At 45.4% G+C, this 16,083-nt stretch overlaps 2 protein-coding genes across 2 annotated transcripts in view; both read left to right on the forward strand.

Annotated features, from left to right (window-relative positions):
• LOC137504571 (vomeronasal type-2 receptor 1-like) overlaps nt 1-15,833 on the forward strand; it is a 51,731-nt gene extending 35,898 nt beyond the window's left edge. The window contains exons 4-5 of the mRNA XM_068233153.1: nt 12,298-13,083; nt 15,807-15,833. Coding sequence (XP_068089254.1) covers nt 12,298-13,083; nt 15,807-15,833 — 813 coding nt within the window. The remainder of the gene's footprint in view (nt 1-12,297; nt 13,084-15,806) is intronic.
• Nucleotides 15,834-15,918: 85 nt separating this feature from the next.
• LOC137504572 (vomeronasal type-2 receptor 26-like) overlaps nt 15,919-16,083 on the forward strand; it is a 66,026-nt gene continuing 65,861 nt past the window's right edge. Inside the window, exon 1 of the mRNA XM_068233154.1 lies at nt 15,919-15,927. Coding sequence (XP_068089255.1) covers nt 15,919-15,927 — 9 coding nt within the window. The remainder of the gene's footprint in view (nt 15,928-16,083) is intronic.

Genomic DNA, 16,083 nt, shown 5'->3' on the forward strand with positions numbered 1-16,083 from the left:
CGTTGTCACACACCACGTTGCCGATCTCAAGCTTGTGCGGGGTCAGCCATTGCTCCACCTGTTTGTTAAGAGCAGCCAGGAGAGCTGCTCCAGTGTGACTCTCCGCTTTGAGGCAAGACATGTCTAACACTGTGTGACACCGTCGTACCTAGCATGCAGCATAGGCCCTGGGGTGCGGGGGCTGTGTAGCTGGAGAGGAGATCGCGGCACCAGCCAAGGAGGAGGAGGAGGATGATGACAGCGAAGAGGTGGTAGCAGGCGAAGAGGAGGTGGCTGGAGGCCTGCCTGCAAGCCGTGGAGGTGTGACAAGTCGGTCCACTGCGCAGCCACGTACTCCATGCTTGCTGCCATCGGTCACCAGGTTGACCCAATGGGCTGTGTACGTAATGTAGTGGCCCTGCCCGTGCTTGGCAGACCAGGCATCCGTGGTCAGGTGGACCCTTGACCCAACGCTCTTCGCAATAGATGACACCACTTGCCTCTCAACTGCACGGTGCAGTTTGGGTATGGCCTTTTGTGAAAAATAATTGCGGCCTGGTATCTTCCACTGCGGTGTACCAATGGCCACAAACTTACGGAAAGCCTCCGACTCCACCAGCTTGTATGGTAATAGCTGGCGAGCTAATAGTTCCGCCACGCCAGCTGTCAGATGCCGGGCAAGAGGGTGACTGGCAGACATTTGCTTCTTATGCTCAAAGACTTCCTTTACGGACAGCTGGGTACTGCTGTGGGCAGAGGAGAAGGAACTGCTCAAGGGAAGAGGCAGTGTGGAGGAGGGTGGCTGTGAATGTGCAAGGGAGAAAGCGGATGAAGACGATGCACCTGAAGGAGGAAGAGGAGAAGGAGGGTGGCTTGTCTTTTGGGTGCTGCTTTTCCTCAGGTGTTCTTGCTATAGCTGTTTGTGCCTTCTCTCCAGGTGCCTTCGTAAGGCACTTGTCCCTATGTGAGAGTTGGCCTTTCCACGGCTCAATTTTTGCTGGCAGAGACAACAGATGGCTTTGCTCCGATCTGAGACACACATGTTAAAACATTTCCAAACCGCTGAGCCCTCCTGGGGTGATGGCGATACGGTGGCATCAGCAGCTGAAGTTGAAGGGCATGTTGGCTGGCTGTCTATAGCTGGTGATACATGGTGCCAGACACTGCCCCCAGCTGTTTCTGAGGATGAGCTTCCTCTGCTTCTATCATGGAGTCGTCTCCTCCTCCTACTCCTCTCTGACTCCCCCTCTGAACTGTCCCCCTGGTCATCTCCTCTACTGGGAACATACGTGGTATCCGTATAATCGTCATCATAATCCTCCTGGCCAGCTTCGCTTTCCTCAGACACCTTCTCAACTGCACCAACTTCAGGTGGTTCAACATCCCCCTCCTCACACGTTACGTCCATACTATCGCCACCTAACTCAGACATATGAGGTGGTGTACCTGCGCCTTCTTCTTGTTGTTGCAGTAGTGGCTGTGAGTCAGTGATTTCACCACCACCAAATAACTCCTGCGAAGTGTCAAATGCAGCGGATGTGGTGCTTGTTGTAGCGCTGGTGTGCCTTCTTCTGAGCACTGTATTTTGGGCCAGGTCTGCACGAAATCACAGCAACACCACCTCGCACAGACCTGCCGGTGCCTGGTGGCCTCTGGGTCTGCCTCTACCTCTTCCTCTACCTGGTTTGTCCATTTTGTGCATCTCGGGGGGATGCTAGGTATATGCAGTGAGGTGGGTTCACTCAACACAACAGGTAGTTAGATGCAGTGAGCTGGGTTCACTGAACAGTAAAGGTACTTAGATGCAGTGAGGTGGATTAACTCAACACATCAGGTAGTTAGATGCAGTGAGCTGGGTTCATTGAACAGTAAAGGTACTTAGATGCAGTGAGGTGGGTTCACTCAACACAACAGGTAGTTAGATGCAGTGAGGTGGGTTCACTGAACAGTAAAGGTACTTAGATGCAGTGAGGTGGGTTCACTCAACACAACAGGTAGTTATATGCAGTGAGGTGGGTTCACTGAACAGTAAAGGTACTTAGATGCAGTGAGGTGGGTTCACTGAACAGTAAAGGTAGTTAGATGCAGTGAGGTGGGTTCACTCAACACAACAGGTAGTTAGATGCAGTGAGCTGGGTTTACTGAACAGTAAAGGTACTTGGATGCAGTGAGGTGGGTTCACTCAACACAACAGGTAGTTAGATGCATTGAGCTGGGTTCACTGAACAGTAAAGGTACATAGATACAGTGAGGTGGGTTCACTCAACTCAACAGGTAGTTAGATGCAGTGAGCTGGGTTCACTGCACAGTAAAGGTACTTAGATGCAGTGAGGTGGGTTCACTCAACACAACAGGTAGTTAGATGCAGTGAGGTGGGTTCACTGCACAGTAAAGGTACTTAGATGCAGTGAGGTGGGTTCACTCAACACAACAGGTAGTTAGATGCAGTGAGGTGGGTTCACTCAACACAACAGGTAGTTAGATGCAGTGAGCTGGGTTCACTGAACAGTAAAGGTACTTATAAATGTTATTGTATGACAGCGCTCCTCTTCTTAAGTCCTTGTACCTAGAAAAGATGAACACATCTAGACATAGTGCATTACTGCTATTTATCAACTGTTCCTTTAAAAAACACCCATCAAGTGCCAATCTTGTGTTCACTCGTGCTCCAGTGTATAAATTCCACCAATCTCTTAGCAAGATATGAGCTCACCAGATATACGCCACCTCACAAACCAGGTGGGTCTAGCGTATAAGAAACTCCACTGCGATCAGAAGTTTTCAATTTTCAAACAGGTATTTTAATCCAATTTCCTCAATAAAACAATGAAAAACACATAGCATAAAATCCTTTTTCAAATTAAAGTTCCTGCGCTTTATTGCGCACTCACATAATCCTCAGTAGGTTCTAGGCATGTAAGGTAGATCAGGCTCCTGTCCCAGTGATGCACCCTCAATCACGGCGTCCCGTTTTTCATAGAGGTAGTCTCACTGCAAACTCAGATGGATATATCCCACTTGGGAGTTGCCACCACAAAAAATGGTTGGAAAACATTCCAAAAGGACAATTTATGCGCATCAGAAGGAACTGCTCTGAGGTGGGGGATTATAGAAACCAAAGTCAGATTTTGATCAATAGGTTTATGGAGAAGAGATACAGTGGGAAGGACCTGGAATTACAGATGGAGAAAGTGGTAGGACTGGAAAGAGCCCAGCTATTGACAAACAGAGAAAATGGAGCACAGGGAAGAAATAGGGAATTTGATTTATTGATGGACTACAACATGCAATATAGGGAAGTGGAGGCCATTGTCAGGAAACATTGGAACATACTGCAACTAGACGGCACCCTTAGAAATGCCATTCCAAAAAAACCTGGATTTATATATAAAAGGGCCCCAAATTTAAAATCAAAACTTGTGACCAGCTTTATCAACCCTTCACCGGTGAGGATGGGAAATTTATTGGGCCAAAAAGGCTTCTTTCCATGCAGGAAATGCAGAGGCTGCAAGGAGGCACAACCACTGAGGGGGGAAAAATTCATATCTAACAACAGTGGGAGAGAAATTACATTGAAACAATGCATCACTTGCAATACCAAAGGGGTCATATATCTACTCAAATGCCCATGCAACCTAGAATATGTGGGGAGAACCACTAGGAAACTATGTGAGAGAATTCGAGAGCATGTAGCTAACATCATTAAAGGCCTAGCAACCCATAATGTGTCAAACCATTTCCGGATATTCCATAATAATGATCCCAGTGGATTAAAATTCATGGGGATTGAGGCACATACTAAGAGATGGCGGGGATCAAGCCTGGTCAGGGATGTACCACAAGCTGAGGGAAGGTGGATATTTAATCTGGGGACTTTGGTTCCAGGAGGGCTCAATGTTGAGTTTGACCTAAACTGCTACATCACTAATGACCTATAATGGGGGCACCATTCTGAAGAAACTACCCCTTTGTTGCCTGACAGGAGTAATAGCAGGGGCGTAGCAATAGGGGGTGCAGCGGTAGCGACCGCATCGGGGCCCTTGGGCCAGAGGGGCCCCGAATGGCCCTCCCTCAACGACAGTATTAGCTCTATATTGGTCCTGTGCTCATAATAATCATTTATATATATACTTTGAATAGTGGTAATCATTAATAAACTATTCCCCATCCCCTTCTTGCACCTCTGACACTGTAGTTGCCATTGGCAGCTTTTAGTGCGCCGTTTCAATTGCTATGTATAGAGTGCATGGGGGGCCCCATTGTAAAACTTGCATCGGGGCCCACAGCTCCTTAGCTACGCCACTGAGTAATAGGATAACAACAGGCTGGAAGGATGGCTGATATTCAACAAAGAAGGGAGAGAATTTATGTTAAGCTGGGGTTCCTATGAGCCCCTTTTTTTTCTCTTATGCAGACAATAACCCCCCCCCCCCCCATTCAATATAAACAAAGGGGACACATAGGGGACAACCCTAGATAAGGGTACAGGGGGCCCCATAGCATCTGGCAAGGCTATTAGGAACCCCCCTCTGTTATGCTGACAGAGGCCAGCACTGGGGCATAAAAAATCATGTATAATTGAGTGTGGAAGTTGAGAATTATGTGGCCCGAATCCCTAGGGGAACCAAGGGTCAAGTAGTCTCTCTTTTCTTTTTTTTGTTTGGGGTTCATATATGATTGAGGACCACATAGGGGTGGAAACACGCTGGTTGTTGAGTTGAGTTGAGTGGTGGCACTCCCCTCCCACCACTCAACCTTCTCTACTCGTCCAGACTGCGTTCGGGGGCCGCTAGGATACCAGGCGACCCCACCCACCCTGGAAACCGCTACTTCAGTCTTCTCCCTTTAGGCCGCCGCTACAGGTCCTTACCCACCAGGACCACTAGACACAGGAACACCTTCTTTCCCCAAGCCATTGATCTCCTCAACTTACCCTCCACATTGCTCCAGCACTCACACCTGGGTAGTTAGCCCACCCATGTTACATCACCCCAACTAGTCTAGAGTCATTAAAACTACTCCAATTCCCTCCCTACTTTAAATTACTCTACTTACTGTATATCTGTTTGTCCTCAATACTGTATATCTGTATAACTTGTACAATACTGCATATCTGCATAACTTGTCTTTCGCACTACTCGAGCCTGTCTGTGCCAAGAATAATTCCAGGTACAACCCCTGTACTTGGCCATTAAACTTGATTCTGATTCTGATTCTATAGTAGGGGCCACAAAATTCTCTCCCCATATAGTGTAATGGAGTCATGTAAATGGGGGCCATTAAGGGACACCCACATAGAAGCACGTATGGAATGTAATATGAAGTAAGATAGGTAGATATAATAGATAATGGATATGTAAGATATGCCTAGCGATGATCAAATGTGTACTCTGTGCACTTTGATGCACCCTTGAACGATTGGAAGTTGGATGGTTAATGCTGGAAAAAACTTAGAGTCCAGAGCAAACAGGGTGAAAATAAATATCCTAATTATACATAGAAAGTTAAGTCCGGTGTTTTAGGCGAGTGCAATGTTTTAAAATTATGAAAATTCTTTTTAGGAAATTTTATTTAAGAAGTATTATGGTTGCATTTATTATAATTCTTCAGTAATACTAACTGTGCAAGCTGTAATCAGCTCACTAACCAGCAGAGGGCAAGAGAACTAGGATTAACCATCCTATATATGAATTAGGTTAACATTATGCGGCATTCGATCCAGGCTACATACTGGGACATAATGCGCATGCCCAGTGGGGAAGCATACGGATAGACGTAAAAATAGTGGAGCTGTTACGGATTCTAGCGCGCAAGCGCGGAAATTGATGACGGAGGGATATGCGCAGTCGCATTGGTATGGGGATAAAAGACGTCGGGCGCTCCTGAGACGTCAGCCTCTGATGAGTCCTAGGGGACGAAACGCGTAAGGGGGAGCGTCTGACGTCACAGGAAGCAGGAAGCAGAACGGGTAGTGGCCGGGCGCATCTGAGTTTGCAGTGAGACTACCTCTATGGAAAACGGGACGCCGTGATTGAGGGTGCATCACTGGGACAGGAGCCTGATCTACCTTACATGCCTAGAACCTACTGAGGATTATGTGAGTGCGCAATAAAGCGCAGGAACTTTAATTTTAAAAAGGATTTTATGCTATGTGTTTTTCATTATTTTATTGAGGAAATTGGATTAAAATACCTGTTTGAAAATTGAAAACTTCTGATCGCAGTGGAGTTTCTTATACGCTAGACCCACCTGGTTTGTGAGGTGGCATATATCTGGTGAGCTCATATCTTGCTAAGAGATTGGTGGAATTTATACACTGGAGCACGAGTGAACACAAGATTGGCACTTGATGGGTGTTTTTTAAAGGAACAGTTGATAAATAGCAGTAATGCACTATGTCTAGATGTGTTCATCTTTTCTAGGTACAAGGACTTAAGAAGAGGAGCGCTGTCATACAATAACATTTATATCTTAATCGGTGGACTTTTGATAGCGAATACTCTACAGTAATGATTTAAAGGGACAGGTTGAACAAAGTGGGCGCAGTTTGCATATGACATAGTAAAGGTACTTAGATGCAGTGAGGTGGGTTCACTCAACACAACAGGTAGTTAGATGCAGTGAGGTGGGTTCACTGAACAGTAAAGGTACTTGGATGCAGTGAGGTGGGTTCACTCAACACAACAGGTAGTTAGATGCAGTGAGCTGGGTTCACTGAACAGTAAAGGTACTTGGATGCAGTGAGGTGGGTTCACTCAACACAACAGGTAGTTAGATGCAGTGAGCTGGGTTCACTGAACAGTAAAGGTACTTAGATGCAGTGAGGTGGGTTCACTCAACACAACAGGTAGTTAGATGCAGTGAGGTGGGTTCACTCAACACAACAGGTAGTTTGATGCAGTGAGCTGGGTTCACTGAACAGTAAAGGTACTTGGATGCAGTGAGGTGGGTTCACTCAACACAACAGGTAGTTAGATGCAGTGAGCTGGGTTCACTGAACAGTAAAGGTACTTAGATGCAGTGAGGTGGGTTCACTCAACACAACAGGTAGTTAGATGCAGTGAGGTGGGTTCACTGAACAGTAAAGGTACTTCGATGCAGTGAGGTGGGTTCACTCAACACAACAGGTAGTTAGATGCAGTGAGCTGGGTTCACTGAACAGTAAAGGTACTTTGATGCCGTGAGGTGGGTTCACTCAACACAACAGGTAGTTAGATGCAGTGAGCTGGGTTCACTGCACAGTAAAGGTACTTAGATGCAGTGAGGTGGGTTCACTCAACACAACAGGTAGTTAGATGCAGTGAGGTGGGTTCACTCAACACAACAGGTAGTTAGATGCAGTGAGGTGGGTTCACTCAACACAACAGGTAGTTACATGCATTGAGGTGTGTTCACTGAACAGTAAAGGTACTTAGATGCAGTGAGGTGGGTTCACTCAACACAACAGGTAGTTAGATGCAGTGAGCTGGGTTCACTCAACACAACAGGTAGTTAGATGCAGTGAGCTGGGTTCACTCAACACAAAGCTAGGTATATGCAGTGATGGCGAGGTGGGTTAAGTAAACACAACAGGTACTGGGTATATGCAGCACTGGGTAGTGCAATGTGCAGCTCCCTGTCACACACACAGGTAGTCACTGAATGTGCTGGGTTGCTGGCAGTGGCACACACACTATGAATTAGCAAGGCTGTGCATGCAACAAAAGTGTCAGTTTGACACACAGAAAAAAAAAAAGTACAGGATGAGCTCTGAAAAGAGCTGTTGAGGGGTGCTATACAAGCAATAATAATCAGCCAGGAGCAAGATAAGCAGCCAAGAACCTAACTAATCTGTCCCTAGAAGAACAAGTCTGTAGCAGCTGTCCCTAGTCTGTCTCTAGCAGGCACACAAGTGAGGCTAATGGCCACCGGAGCCTGCCTTATATAAGGGGGGGGTGGGGCTCCAGGGCTTAGTGTAGCCTGAATGGCTACAATATGCCTGCTGACTGTGATGCAGAGGGTCAAAGTTGACCTTCATAGTGCATTATGGGGCGAATCGAACTTCCGCAAAAGTTCGCGAACCCCCAAAGTTCGCCTGGAACCATTCGCAGGCGAACTGCTCGCGACATCTCTAGTTATAGATACTGTGTGAAAGACAGAAAATCAAGTTTTAAAAGTCACATTACTGCAGCAGACATATATATACATTTTGCTCAGTTATTACACATAAATATTATTAATCTAAATATTAATAATCAATACAGTCCTTCTAAAGAAAGAAATAGTTATTGTTAAAACCCATAATTACATATAAAATAATTTAATACTTTGAAATACATTTAAATCCTGGATTCTGCAGTGAAAGATTCAAAACACATTAGCTGTGTTCCACAAAGTTGTTGTTTGATTGTTGATTGTTCTTTGGAATGTCAATACAAGTTTGTAAGGTTTTTTCTTTTGTCCCGTATTTTGGACAATTATGCCATATACAATAATACAATATTATTAATACAGCTTGCTATTTACATGATGAAATGCTGACATCTGCCGGGTGAAAGTATTATATTTATTTCTTCATCAGAAAGACAAATATATAGAACATGATTTTATATTATTACATTTTAATGTGCAATTATATCTTATATGATTAATTGTTTTAAGAAGAATTATATAATAAGCTTTATAATTAAATGAGTATATTAGAAACCCTGTATGCTTCAATAAGCCTTAAAGGGGAACTTCAGCCTAAACAAACATACTGTCATTAAGTTACATTAGTTATGTTAATTAGAATAGATAGGTAATATAATTTTTTACCCACCCTGTTTTAAAAGAACAGGCAAATGTTTGTGATTCATGGGGGCTGCCATCTTTGTCATGGGGGCAGCCATCTTTTTGGTTGAAAGGAGGTGAGAAGGAGCAGGAGACACAGTTCCAACTGTCCTGTGTCCTGATAACCCCTCCCAGCTGCACACACTAGGCTTCAAATGTCAAATTCAAAATGTAAAAAAAAACGAGAGCAACAACATCCGAAATCCCATCATGCTTTGCACAGCATCAGGGGCAAAAAGCCCTGGCAGTTTTCTTCTGTGCAGCTAAAAATGAGGCTTGGATAAGAGAAACAAAGTTCTGATGCTATGATACTGTTAAAGAAACACCAGGCCTTTTCAGTGCTGCTGAGTCGATTTTTAGTCCGCTGGTTCACTTTAAATTGCTGAAGACTCTTACAGTGTCAACCTGACCAATCTTATTTCTGGGAAAGAACAGACAAATTCCAAACTAATTAGCAGAAGAATACATTATCAGAAATGCGTTATGAATGACATTGTGTAGTCTTAATGTCTGGGGCAAAAAAGTCAACCAGCAAACAAAATGGCTGGTGACGTCCATTTTTAATTAACTGCGTCTGAAATGACCTAATCAGAATTTATAAACAATAATATTATGATTTAGGTATTCAGAACATGAGAAAGCATTGACGCAATCAGAACCTGGGATCCAGGGAAATTCCAGATTAGGCAGCCATATTGCATCCAATCACTATAAAAGTAGGAGCTGAAAGCTCACAGTTTGCAGAAGCCCAACAATCTCCTGAGAAGACACATGAGGCAGAGGCTACCTTCCCACACGTGGTTCTAGATGCTGAAGAGATGACAGAGAAGGGGTGATATGCTTAATATTCTGGTGATTTACTTTATTAATTTTTCAGCATTAAGTTCTGTTACGATATTAGCAAGAAGTTTTTTTAGAAGCTATTTTTATGCTATTTCTTTAACCTCCTTGCCGGTTATCCCGAGCTCAGCTCGGGGTAACCTGCGCAGGAGGATATCTCAGGCCCCGCTTGGCCGATTTGCATAATTTTTTTTTGTTACAAGCAGCTAGCACTTTGCTAGCTGCTTGTAACTTCCGATCGCCGCCACTCGCCGCCGATCCGCCGCAATCCGCCGCGCCGAGTCGCTCCCCCCCGCCCCAGAGCCCTGCGCTGCCTGGCCAATCAGTGCCAGGCAGCGTTGAGGGGCGGATCGGGATTCCCTATGACGTCCCGACGTCCATGACGTCCGTGACGTCATCCCGCCCCGTCGCCATGGCGACCGGGGAAGCCCTGCAGGAAATCCCGTGGGGGGATGCCGCCGCTTAGCGGCTATCATGTAGCGAGCCCTTGGCCCTTGGCTCGCTACATGATTTAAAAAAAAAAAAATTAAAAAATGTGCGGCGCTGCCTCCTTGCCGGATTTTTTAGACCGGCAAGGAGGTTAAGAAGATTGCTACAAGTTTTACACAGCTACTAGATACACAGTAATTGATACAGATGAGACTACTTTTGATCTTATTCTACATAACACAACTGTGATATTCTTTTTTGAATGTACTTAGAAGATTGATGATCGCTTGGCTATAAAGCCTTGATGTGGTGGAATACTGTTAGAAGGAAACACTACTTGGAACTGTTCATATTTTGTATACCGTATTTGCCGTCGTATAAGACGCACTTTCCCCCCCCCCAAAAAAAAAAATGGGGAGAAAAAGTCCCTGCGTCTTATACGGCAAAGGCAGGAAATCCCCGACCTCTGAACGCCCGCCGATATGAACCGTCGCCACGTCGGGGATTCCCTGCATTTGTGTGCCCGCTCCCCTGTGTGTATTTTCACTGCACTAATTGTAGCAATAGTTCAGGCAGCCGGTGTTCCAACTAACTAGCATACATTGACAAAACGCCGGATCACATACCATATGGCCGCCGGGATCTGTGCGGTGTAATGCCATCTCCCGTGCTGCCTCTTCTTCCCCGTGTTCCCGATGTCTCTATCACCGCTCAACATGTGTGTGAGTAAAATATTGGGCACCTGGACTTCCATACTGCATGGCCGCGAGATCAGTCTGTGCGCGGCTAGCTCGATTCAAAGGCTTGTTCTGATGACGAGCCGCGCACAGAAGACAGGACTGTGATCTCGCGGCCATGCAGTACGGAAGTCCGGGTGCCCGATATTTTACTCACGCACATGGGGAGCGGTGATAGAGACATTGGGAACACGGGGAAGAAGAGGCAGCATGGGAAATGGTATTACACCGCACAGATCCCGGCGGCCATATGGTATGTGATCCGGCATTTTGTCAATGTATGCTAGTTAGTTGGAACACCGGCTGCCTGAACTATTGTTACAATAGACACAGGGGAGAGAGCTGCCACCCACTTGGCACCAGGGATTGGGGACAAAGAAGGGCACCTATGGGGCACTGGAGGGCACCTGTGGGGCACAGGAGGGCACCTGTGGGGCACCTGTGAGGCACAGGAGGGCACCTGTGGGACACAGGAGGTAAATATGTGGGACACTGGATGGCACCATTTGGGGGAGAACATGTATAAGACGCTCCTGGAATATGGGCGCACCAGGTTATGTATACATATATTTTTTCCCTGGTTTGTGCCCTCTAAACCTGGGTGCATCTTATATTCCGGAGCGTGTTATACGGCGCGAAATACGGTATATGCTGTATGATAAGCAAATACAATTTTTTATATAAAATCATATACTGAGTACTCGGATTCATTTCAAGGTATACCATCAATTTATAATTACTGTTATAGAGGGTTCAGACCCCACTATGCCGGATTTATATGATAGCAACGCTTTAAAGAGAGTCTGAAGCGAGAATAGATCTCGCTTCAGACCTCATATATAGCAGGGGCACGTGTGCCCCTGCTAAAACGCCGCTTTAGCGTGGCTTAACGGGGGTCCCTGTCCCCCCAAATCCCCTCCGTAATGCGGGGGAGCGCTTCCGCATTGGGGCAGGGCTAACCGCCGCAGCCCTGCCCCACACGCGTCTGTCAGCGAGTATCTCCGCCTCTCCCCCGCCCCTCTCAGTCTTCCTTCACTGAGAGGGGCGGGGGAGAGGCGGCCATGCGTGTCTGATAGACGCGACTGGAGGCAGGGCGGACGTTAGCCCTTGCCTCCAGGAAGCAAAGTTCACGACCAACTTTGCAACCAACTTTTGCGGGGGGTGGGTTGGGGGTGAAGGGACCCCCGTTTAGCCGCGGGATAGCGGCGTTTTCGCAGGGGCACACGTGCCCCTGCTATATATGAGAGCTGAAGCGAGATTTAGTCTCGCTTCAGTGTCTCTTTAAAGGCTGATCCTTTACTGAGTTAGCAATCATGAAAAAGGCAAGAACCGAGCAGGTTTTTGACAGTTACAGACAATCAAACAGGGATATAGACATACGGATGGACAGAGAGCAGAGGATACTAAAGTGTGAGGAATGGAACACTAGGGACTATACAAGAGTGTATGCAGGAGTTCAGACTTCTATAACTTCTTTCACACTTTATTCTTTCCTCCTCAGATCAGTTACGGAGCGATGGACTCCATATTCAGTGACAAGAGTCTCTACCCCTACTTTTACCGCACGGTTCCCGATGAGAGATCCCAGCATAGAGCCATTGTCCTCCTCCTGAAGCATTTTGGCTGGAGCTGGGTGGGGATTGTGGTGGCAAGTGAAGACAGCAGCCAGAGGTCCAGCATGGAGCTCCACAAGGAGATCATCCAGAGCGGCCTCTGTGTAGCTTTCATGCAAACTATTAAGAAAAGGAGAAAGCGAGAGCTGGAATTTTCAAAAAATGTATATATAATGCTTAAAACCAGCTGCAGTGTTGTTTTATTTTTTGGAAATTCTAGGAGTGTTTTTGATCTGGAACAATTACTGTATAGGAAGTTTAATTTCAGGAAGGTCATAATCTTCCCAGCCATTCGCTTTTCATACAACCCCAATTCACTGATTGCCTTAAACAGATCACTGATGATGTCTCCGCCCAGAAGAGATATTCCAGGGCTGAGGGAGTACCTGCTCAGTGCCGGCCCTCACAAATACCCACATGTACAGGTTTTGTCTACTATATGGAAAAACTATTTTTATTGTTGTGTTGGAAATGCAAGTAAAAATTACAGACCCTGTACTGAAAAGGACCTTCTCAGTCAGGTGGACGCTTCTGACTATGATGTGAATAACTTTGCCAACACCTTCAGCATCTACTCTGCAGTCTATGCTGTGGCCCATGCCCTACATGACTTGTTTTCTTATAAAGAACACGGCCAACTACAGAGCTTCAGGAGATCCCACCAACCATGGAAGGTAAACATGAAAAGTCCATCAGTAATAATAATTGTAGTATTTGCATAGCGCCTTTCTCCCGTCGGACTCAAAGCACTTGCGAGGCAGCCACTAGAGCGCACTCAGTAAGCAGTAGCAGTGTTAAAGAGAATCTGTATTGTTAAAATCGCTCAAAAGTAAACATACCAGTGCGTTAGGGGACATCTCCTATTACCCTCTGTCACAATTTCGCCGCTCCTCGCCGCATTAAAAGTGGTTAAAAACAGTTTTAAAAAGTTTGTTTGTAAACAAACAAAATGGCCACCAAAACAGGAAGTAGGTTGATGTACAGTATGTCCACACATAGAAAAATACATCCATACACAAGCAGGCTGTATACAGCATTCCTTTTGAATCTCAAGAGATCATTTGTGTGTTTCTTTCCCCCATGTTTCAGGCTGCTCTTTTCTTCCTGCAAACAGCTTTGCCCTTGTTTGTAATTCCTCAGTATGTGAAAGCCCAGCCAGCTCAGAGGACGATTTATCCAGCTTGTAAAAGATAAGAGAGAAGAGAGAAGCTGCTCTAATCTAAATAACACACAGGCAGTGTGCATAGAGGGGCCTGGAAGGGGGAGTTCATAGCAGAACCACAACACTGAAGAACTTGGCAGCCTTCCAGACACAGGCTGACAAGTCTGACAAGAGAGAGATACATTGATTTATTACAGAGAATGTGATAGTGGAAAGTGCTGCAGTAAGCCAGAACACATTAGAATAGCTTTTGGAACTTGTAGGATGATAAAAAACAGGATGCAATTTTTGTTACGGAGTCTCTTTAAGGAGACTTGCCCAAGAAACTCCTTACTGAATAGGTGCTGGCTTATTGAACAGGCAGAGCCAAGATTTGAACCCAGGTCTCGTGTGTCAGAGGCAGAGCCCTTAAAGAGACACTGAAGCTAAAAAAAAAAATATGATATAGTGAATTGGTTGTGTACTATGAATAATTACTAGAAGATTAGCAGCAAAGAAAATATTCTCATACTTTTATTTTCAGGTATATAGTGTTTTTTCTAACATTGCATCATTCTATAATATGTGCAGATTACACAACACTCAGCATTCAAAATGAGTCTTTCAGAGCAGTCTGTGAAGTAATGACCTCTCCTCTAGCAGAGAAAAAGTAAACAGTTCACTTACAGGTGAGATAATAAAAGTCAGATAACAGCCCTCTCCACACTAACTTAGTCAGAGAGCTTAATGGCTTGTTTGCATAGAGATAACAACTGGAGTTTCTCAACTCTTCCTGTACTGGAAACAATTACACTGATGTATTTGATCTTAATGTTTTATTTCTTAGCTGTGCTACACATACAAATCATAATATCATCATTTTTTTTTTCACTTCAGTGTCTCTTTAACCATTACACTATCCAGCCACTGCTGACCAGTAGGCTGACCAATAAAACTAAAACCATAAACCTTCATCTGTTTACACATATATGCAAATATTCAAAATGTGCAATTGCTGTAATATAAAATGCACTATAAGGGCCCGTTCAGACTACAAAGTGCGGACCGCAACGCATGCGGACCGCAACGCGTACGAACGCACGCCATCCGCGTTCGTATGCGTTGCGTGGCTGATCCCATCACTGAAAAGTGAATGGGACAGCCGCGCGTTTTTGTAAAATCTGCGTGCAGCATGCGTTCCCGGACCGCACAGGTCCGGAACGCATGCTGTGTGAACATCAGACATTGCACTCTATGCAATGTCTGATGTCCTGCGTGTCGGCCCCCCCGCACGCGTTTCCAAAACGCATATGGAAACGCGTGCAGTGTGAACGGGCCCTTTGGCCTGGTGCACACCAAAAACCGCTAGCAGATCCGCAAAATGCTAGCAGATTTTGAAACGCTTTTTCTTCTTTTTCTGCAGCGTTTCAGCTAGCGTTTTGCGGTTTTGTGTAGCGGTTTTGGTGTAGTAGATTTCATGTATTGTTACAGTAAAGCTGTTACTGAACAGCTACTGTAACAAAAAACGCCTGACAAACCGCTCTGAAGTGCCGTTTTTCAGAGCGGTTTGCGGTTTTCCTATACTTAACATTGAGGCAGAAACGCCTCCGCAATCCAAAATCTGCAGCAGCCCGGGAGTATGCGTTTCTGCAAAACGCCTCCCGCTCTGGTGTGCACCAGCCCATTGAAATACATTACCCGAGCGGATCCGCACCCGCAAGCGGATCTAAAAACGCTGCCGAACCGCTCTGGTGTGCACTAGGCCTAAGGGCTGGTGCACACCGAGCGGCTTTTTCAGCGTTTCTGCAGCCACTTGCGGCTGCGGATACGCTTGGTCAATGTATCTCAATGGGGTGGTTCACACCAGAGCGGGAGGCGTTTTGCAGAAACTCATACTCCCGGGGTGAGGCATTTTTTGGATTGTGGATGCGTTTCTGCCTCAATGTTAAGTATAGGAAAAACGCAAACCGCTCTGAAAAACGGCAGTTCAGAGCAGTTTTGCAGGCATTTTTGTTACAGAAGCTGTTCAGAAACAGCTTTACTGTAACAATATCTGAAATCTACTACACCAAAAACGCTTCACAAAACCGCAAAATGCTAGCTGAAACGCTACAGAAAAATAAGAAAAAGCGTTTCAAAATCTGCTAGCATTTTGCGGATCTGCTAGCGTTTTTTGGTGTGCACCAGGCCTGAATGAATTTTTTCCTATTTAGCTATGACTCACAGTACCTAGTATTGTTTTTACATCTTTGACAGGTTTGGGACAAGTCCAACTCCTCATGACAAGCAGTGAGTATTTCCTGTATTCAAAATGTTCCCCCACCCCTTTTTTTTTTTTTTTTTTTTTTTTTTTAACTGTACAGCGATGATGTTTCGGGTAACCCTTTTTCAAGCTTATATATGCACAATCACAAAAATTTCATATGAAAATTCAATAGAAAGTGACATCATTGCCATGTCAACACTCCAAGCAGGAAATTCATAAACGTGGAAGCATTCCAGGAACTTCACTTCACCAATTTCTAAAAAAAAA

The sequence above is a fragment of the Hyperolius riggenbachi genome, chromosome 4 (assembly GCF_040937935.1).
Source record: "Hyperolius riggenbachi isolate aHypRig1 chromosome 4, aHypRig1.pri, whole genome shotgun sequence".
NCBI classification, from domain to species: Eukaryota; Metazoa; Chordata; class Amphibia; order Anura; family Hyperoliidae; genus Hyperolius; species Hyperolius riggenbachi.